The 8,456-nt window shown below is 31.3% G+C and overlaps 1 protein-coding gene across 1 annotated transcript; it reads left to right on the forward strand.

Moving 5' to 3' along the window:
- Positions 1-4,975: 4,975 nt before the first annotated feature.
- Positions 4,976-7,774, forward strand: LOC106315954 (transcription factor MYB29). Its single transcript, XM_013753806.1, is given in 4 exon segments — positions 4,976-5,373; positions 5,505-5,634; positions 6,736-7,214; positions 7,217-7,774. Coding segments are annotated over 4 exon segments (1,077 nt in total). The 5' UTR covers positions 4,976-5,240; the 3' UTR covers positions 7,552-7,774.
- The last annotated feature ends 682 nt before the right edge of the window (positions 7,775-8,456 follow it).

Below are 8,456 nucleotides of genomic sequence, written 5' to 3' on the forward strand. Positions count from 1 at the left end.
ACCAATGGGTCAGCTATTTGTTTCATGAACGAACCTTTACTCTATAAAATACGTGCAAATGTCATGGCCAAGTGGCATCAAAAGAATATTGCAACAAAGCTTTACAATAATTTACATACTTGAAAGAGGAGAAAAGTGAAGTTTAGCATTGGACAATGAAGGTTACAATATAAAATTGGTATTCGTGATCGAGTGAGGATACCCAACTCAAATTATGAGAAAAAACCTAAAATAAATTATGTTTCCAGTTTTTGTTTTCATTAAAAGTTCTTAATGGGTTAAATGATTTGATTTTTTGGGTGTGATTTCTTCTACCATTTTAGGTCACTATAATTGTTTAAGCATTTTCAGCCATTTTATGTAAATGTTACATCAAGCTGTATTATGTCAATTGTGTTGATCAGAACCACCTGTATATCAACCATGCCGACCATTCTATTTTGACGAATATTAACAGCCAAAACCTAAAAGAGAAATAAAAACAACGGGTCCCCCACGAGAGCGAATCAGATTGTCTACACTATTTTTATTATACATTTTCTGTTCGAGAAAATGAAACTGTGTAATCAAACAGTGGATTTACAATCAAATTATTGGAACGTGTTGGTAAAGAAGAAAGGAGGATAAGGAATCATGATAACAAGTTATGGCCACAGAAGAGGCGACGGCATATTCAAAAGTGAAAGTAGGTATTGTATATATTTAGGCTGACGAACATTGTAAGAGTTTTTTTTTCTTTTCTTTTCAAAAGGTAAATTATGTTTATGAAAAAGAGTCTAGTTGTGTTCACGCTGTTAGTTTTCGTCTTCAAAATCGGGCTTAATTAGTCCATAAACGTACATGGTGCTCCGATACAAATTATTTATGTTATTTAGCAGATATATGTAACGTCTGGACTCTTCACAGTTAGGGTTCTCACCCCATTATTAGTCATGTGGTTTGCATTTTCGCGTGAAATTCGATTGATCAATCATTTTTGGGAAGTTTATCATAAGAAGTACTGTCCTTATAAACAATTACTAAACTTTACAATACAAAAATATTATTCACTAAAAGTGGAGGATCAAAGTTTTAAATTAAAAAATAGAGAGACGGAGAACCACATGAACATTGCTAAAGTGTCAATGGGCATGTCATAGTTGTCTTTCTCATTTGGCTCCACGTTCCATCATTTCTTTGCTTTGTTTTTAGTTAAAAGTTACTATTTCCATTAAAATTATTCTTTTCATTCATGTAGGATTCCAGCGGTGTACGTTCGGGTTCGGTTCGGATTTATTCGGGTTTTAGATTTTCGGGGTTAAAGATTTTAACTCCATTCGGGTATTTCTAAATTTCGGTTCGGGTTCGGTTCGGATCTTTGCGGGTTCAGTTCGGGTTCGGATAACCCATTTAAATGATTTTAAAATTCAATATATAGTTTCAATTTCTCAAAATCTATAAATAAAATACTATATCACATATAAATTTGAATAACATATGTCAGAGTATCTAAATTTAACATATAAATTGGTTTGGTTTGAATATTTTGATAGAGAATCAGTAGACATTTCAACTATTTTTGGTGTTTTGAGTATATTTTAGCTATTTTAGAAATTTACTTTTGAATATTTGTATATATTTTCAAATATTTTAGACAACTTAAAAGTATCTTAGATATTTTGAATGTTTTTAATATACATTGAATCTAAAAATAATTAATATATTTAGATATATAAATCTATTTCGAATACATTCGGGTACCCGAAATACTTCGGTTCGGATCGGGTTCGGTTTCGGTTATCTGGATACCAAAATTTTGAACCCGTTCGGATATTTAATCAATTTCGGTTCGGATTCGGTACAACTTTTTCGGATCGGGTTCGGTTCGGTTTTTCGGATTCGGGTTTTTTTGTCAGGTCCTATAGGATTCCCTAGTGCTAATGCGGCTTTTGTCTATGGGACTCGATGTTTATTTATCTAGGTCCACATAATCTATTAGCTCCTTAGTTAATTAAAAAAAAGTTGAAGATCTTTGGACTGATCGATCTTAAATACTTTACAAATCACGTTTCATAACATGTTCTTATCCACGCGGTACTAAAGTTTTTTCTTAATCATTCATTCTTGCATAATTATGGATTATATATGTTTTAACTGTGAATTTTACTTTAGAGAGATACTTGAAAATTTAATTGCACTTTCAGAATATATGCTGTTGAATTAAATATTTATTGAATAAAACTGTCAATGCTTTATGATAATTTCAAGAAAATATTTCAACGGAGCCCAAAAACTTGAAGTTAAAAAAAACAAAGAAAATCAGATTCGTTTTTAATTTTTAGCCTTAAAATCGCGCTCAAGTACATTATGATGGATCAGTGCAAGTACATTATGATGGATCAGTGTCAACATACTCGTTTCCATTTGTCCTGTTTTTTTTTCTTTTTGCTAAAAACTCGTTTCCATTTGTCTCGGAATCTATTAATCACACTAAAACTCCTGCAAACATACTCTTGTTTTCAACCTTATGACATTTAGATCGTAAAAATGACACATTCGTAAGAGTAATTACAACGCCATGCTAACACCTTATCACTTATTCTTTGTGCATAGACACACCATTTACGTACGAGTTAAGCTAATTACAACCATCTACGAGTTAAGCTAATTACACCCAACGAATTACATCAAAAATTCCAACTAATATTGACCTAATCGATACATGCAAAGATCAAATCAGGCGCCCCCTCGATCGTCTTTTCACTGAGTTCATGTTTTATCTGTATCAGTCATGACACATAATTTTGCATTCAAGTTAACCGAAAAAGTATATTCAAGTTGCACATTATTAGAGTATGATTAACCCGGGGTTCTTAGGATAGATTTCCTAGCCGAAGTTAAGAAATTGTTTCTTAACTTTTAACTAAAAAAACTAAGAACTGATTCTTAAATAAGGATTTTAAGAACCGTTCTTAGTTTTTTTTAGTTAAAAGTTAAGAAACAGTTTTTTAACTTCCGATAAGAAATCCACTCTAAGAACCCCGGGTTAATCATGGTCTTACGAAAGTGACTGCCAAAGCAACAAACACGCCATATTTAATTAATAATATATTTATATGCTTTAATATAAGTGTATTTCCATTTACTTTTATCGACCAATTAGGGATGGTTGTGTGGATCTTTTTTTTCTTTTATTAAAAATTTACAGAAAAAAAGTTATTTTCTAAAAAAGGGTTTAACTGTCGGCTTTATCATGAGAAATATATTTATTCTTGAGGAAAATATCGTTTATGTTACTAAAATATTATAAATTATTATTTTTAATAATTGTTATATATGTATAGCACATGAATTACCATTATGCCCTAAGACCATTCCAAATGTCCAATTGGATTCTAACAAATATAGGACAATAGAAACTGTAGTAAATTTTAAAAAGGAAACAAGGCCAAGTGAGAAATGTGAGGTGAGAAGAAACGAACATTAATAATGAAGCAAAATCACTTTATTAGCCTTTGAATACAGCCTCAAGTGTTACATTTAAGAGACTAAAATCATGATTAACCCGGAGTTATTAGGATGGAGTTTTTAGCGAAAGTTAAGAAACAGTTTCTTAACTTCCGCTAAGAACTTCACTCTGAGAACCTCGGGTTAATCATAGTCTAAAGTGGCAAACAAATAGGACTGATGCTGAAATTGAAAATGTGATGATTAGTTCTAGGGTAAATTACACTCATTCACAATTTTATTTTTTTTCAAGTTTACTACACAGATGTGTTTCAAAGAAAAAAAGAGTACTACACAGATACATTTTGATCCTTCGAGACACTCGTTTAATTTACAGACTAAATTTCTTCCTCTTCTTCTTTCACTTATTACTTATGTAATTTGTAATGCATTCATGTCTCCCGAGTATTTCTATATTCCTTAAAGAAGAATCATATCGATTTCACCCAAATGACACGATCCTCGTAATATTTTACAGAATGGCCTAGATCATTTTCTATGTAACTATATATATGTTTCTTTTAACTAGTGACATATTCTGGTTGATGGCGAAACAACCTCGATAATATATAACAATTTGCTACGGTTATAATAATACCTTAAAACATAATCAAAGTATGTCTACACTCGATAGCCTAATGGCAATTTTTAGGGGCTTGGTGTGTACCCACATCACTTAGTTCGATTCTAGCACTAAGTGTGTTTCTTCCGAGACCGACCAGATCAGTCTGATTTATCGGAAAAAAACATCATCAAAGTGTGTCTACATATATAATAATTTATCAAAAGTGTCTCATACCGTAAATCTATATCGGAAGTAGTTGACAGTTTTACACTTTTCTGTTAACTCTCACTCGTTCAAAATAATATTCTTTATGTTCCTGTTATATAAATCTATAAATTATCAAATATATTTATATTCCTGTTATATAAATCTATAAATTATTATTTTGAAAATAAAAACTATTGTTTACCTTTTGTTATACCTATATATATATATATTTTACCATATGAATATATTTTTAAGTGTACACTAAAAAAGTTACGGAATAGTTTTTCACTAAAGTTTGCTAGCACCACTGTCATTTAAAATAACAACTTATAAGATTGTCATTTTTTAATACAATGTTCTCTATTGTTATTGACCAAATTAACTACAATGAAAAAATATGATAAGTTGATAACCACATCTGTCATTCTGTTTGTGGTCGTCACTAGTATTATCAACTCGCAGAACATTATTCCATAAGTCATGCCAAATCATTTGAACAGAACCTCTAAACAAAAAAAAAGAGACACGGACACTTAGACTTTCGATGAGTTAATATGTTTATTATTATTTGAATTTATTTTATTTATGTGATTAATTTCTATAGTATAATATTCTATTGACACGAGTGCGTCAACTTTTTGTTAATGTACCATGGGGCTATATATATATATATGGTCATATAGACAGAATGTATTCAGTATAGAGAGGTAGCTCGCAATGTCTTAGATCTTTGGTATATCTTCATCTTTTTTAAATTATCGTGTTCAAATGTTCCTGGAAATGAAAACACATAATCATTCAACGATCTACCATAGTTTCTCAGTTAGTTTCATATTCAAATGCATCAGAGTTCTCCTCAACAGATCTATTGCTCTCTTGCCTTAAATTAGACGACATTTCTGGGTTTTTTTTTCCCTCTCTTCTTCTAGGTTGTATGTAAACCCATATAATAATATTCATATCGGAAAAAAAAGAAAGAAAAATGTCAAGAAAGCCTTGTTGTGTGGGAGAAGGGCTGAAGAAAGGAGCATGGACCACCGAGGAAGACAAGAAACTCATCTCTTACATTCATGAACATGGCGAAGGAGGGTGGCGTGACATTCCCCAAAAAGCTGGTATATTATATATACACATGCAATGCATGCATAATATATATATAGTTAACAAAATGCATAGTATATAGTTTTATACACATGAATAATGTTTTGGTATAATTGATGTTTATATGTCAATGGTGCTTATGTAGGACTCAAAAGATGTGGAAAAAGTTGTAGATTGCGTTGGGCTAACTATTTGAAACCCGATATCAAGAGAGGAGAGTTTAGCTACGAGGAGGAGCAGATTATCATCATGCTTCATGCTTCCCGTGGCAACAAGTAATATACTTTAATTTGTTTTAACATTACTTCTTCCAATTTAAAATTAAGAGCCTTCCTCTTTTTCCTTTTTTTAAAAAAGAAATGTCATTTTAAAGTTGCATTACATAAATACATAAGTTAACCTCAAATCAAACTTGATTAAAAGTATATTATTAGAATAAAATATCAGTCACCAACTTGCAATCAGTGCCGTGCGAAGGCTATTAGACCATCTCCAACCCACCCCTATTTTTATCTCTATATTTTCCTCTAAAATAGAGTTTCTCTATTATAGAGGTGAAAATGCTCCAATGTATGCCTCTATAATAGAGTTCCTCTATTTTAGAGGAAAATATAGAGGAAAATTACTTTTTGCCTCTATATTTAGAGGTAGAAATATCATATCTCTATATTTTCCACTATAAATAGAGAAACTCTATTATATAGGCATACATTGGAGCATTTTCACCTCTATAATAGAGATCTCTATTTTAGAAGAAAATATAGAGGTGTACATTGGAGATGCTCTTAGGGGCCTAGGGCAAAAATAATTTATTTTATATCAAATATGCGTATTATTTTTTTTAATACGAACCAGAAAATAAATTGTTTTCTTATCTTATATTTTAAAATTATTTTTAAGAAAAATTAATCTTATGAAAATTAATGGCAAAAGTTATATTTTGGTTACAACAGAAAATTGTATATACAAACTCAAATTATATGCAGGAAAATGTTTTCGACATTCAAAATAAAAAATATACAATGAAATTAATATTCACAACAACTAAGCAGAAATTATCATATTATTGAAAAGTATTAAGAGATAATTATAGTTTTTATCATATTATCATATATTGATTATATATATGATTTATGAATATGGAGACCCCAAATTGTACTAATGTGAGAGGGGACCTGGGGCCAATGCCCCAAAATTGATAAGGTGAGCACGGCTCTGCTTGCAATTCTAGGAATATAGTGACCAATTTATTCTAAATGTTTCTTAATTTGTTATTAAATTTTCAAAATGCTTATTGTGAAACGTGGGAGTATAAATAAAGTTTTAGCACATGATCAAATATTTTGATACATTCTTCTTTTCGTTGTCCGCACAAGGTGGTCGGTGATAGCGAGACATTTGCCAAAAAGGACAGACAACGAGGTCAAGAACTATTGGAACACACATCTCAAAAAACGTCTGATCGATCAGGGCATCGATCCCTTGACCCACAAGCCACTTGCTTCTAACCCTAACCCGGCCACGCCCAGGACTTCTGAAGGCCAAGATGACTCAAACCCGATTAACCTGGATGAGCAATCACAATCTGGTTCGATGTCTCCAAAGTCTCTTCCTCATTCATCAAGCTCCTGCAATCTACAAACGATAATCAACAGTGATGAGACACCGAGAAACAATGGTTCCTTGAGCTCCAAGAAATGTCGTTTCAAGAAACTGAGCTCTACATCAAAACTGTTAAACAAAGTTGCAACTAAAGCGTCTTCCATTGGCAATATGCTTTCAGCTTCCATGGAAGGATCCTTAATTCGCTCAACAACACTGTCTCCATGTCTCAATGATGTCTTCTCCGAAACTAGTCAATTTCTCAGATGGACGAGTTTGATCCATTCTCTCACTCCTCTGAACAACATATAACTGATCATATGAAGGAAGATATCAACATGGACTTTGATCTCAACAATTCGGAATTCGATTTCTCGCAGTTTATCGAGCAATTTAGTAACATTGAAGCCGAAGAAGCCAATGCCATTGGAGGATATAACCAAGATCTCCTGTTGTCTGATGTCTCATCAACAAGCGTTGATGAAGACAATGTGATGCAAAACATAACCGGTTGGTCCAACTATCTTGTTGACGATTCCGATTTTCCTTATGACACGAACCAAGATTTCGACGACAAGAACTTCATATGATCCTTTGGTTTCTTACCGTACTGGAGTTGATCGGTTACTTTCATGGTTTAGCAAGTCCAAAAATAATGTTTCACCATAGTCAATATTGTTACTATATAATCAATAAGGGTTTCTCTTAGTTAGAGAACTATGTGATCGCGTGGATCAATTAGTATTTGATTTGTGAGTGACACAGTGTTTGTCTTCTATCTTTCTGGGCGTCCTTTTGAAAGTATTCAATAAAGCTTGCATTTTCTAAATTACACTATATACTTTCATATTTGAAATATTTCCCAAGTCAAAAAAACATCAATAGTGTATTTTACTAGTATTAAACTTACCAGAAAAGTTTCGTAACGGATCTTAACACAAACTGGAATTGGACCAACGCTGTGCACGGATTTTTATTTGATTTTGGAATTAATTTTGAGATTAAACTATTGATTATAAAACCATTAATAGAGTAGATATATCATATATGGATAAATCTTGAGGAACTTACGAAGGTAACAATCATTTTGAAAAACGGCCAATCTTTTTATAATATCAATATATGTAAAATTCATGAACCAAAATATAAACTATTCTTTTAGAGCACGCGTCCACTATAATACATCTTATATATTAAAACAGAAGTAACAACTTTAATTCATGTATGATTTTTAAAAAAATAAATTTAATGGACATATTCCTATAAAGTCATGTTACGTTTAATCTCTAATATTATCATTTAAATTTTGGGCCTACCAAAATTTTTTATTGGGCTATCAATAATTGGATTTAAATAATAAATGTTCCATTAAATTTATAGATAGTATAAATTAAATAGATATAATTTAATGTTGTAAGAATACACCTCCATATGTTAAATATTTAAATATTTGTCGATGTTAAATTTTAAAATTATAAAGATTTTTTTCTAAATA

This window comes from Brassica oleracea, chromosome C9 (assembly GCF_000695525.1).
Source record: "Brassica oleracea var. oleracea cultivar TO1000 chromosome C9, BOL, whole genome shotgun sequence".
Taxonomy (NCBI): domain Eukaryota; kingdom Viridiplantae; phylum Streptophyta; class Magnoliopsida; order Brassicales; family Brassicaceae; genus Brassica; species Brassica oleracea.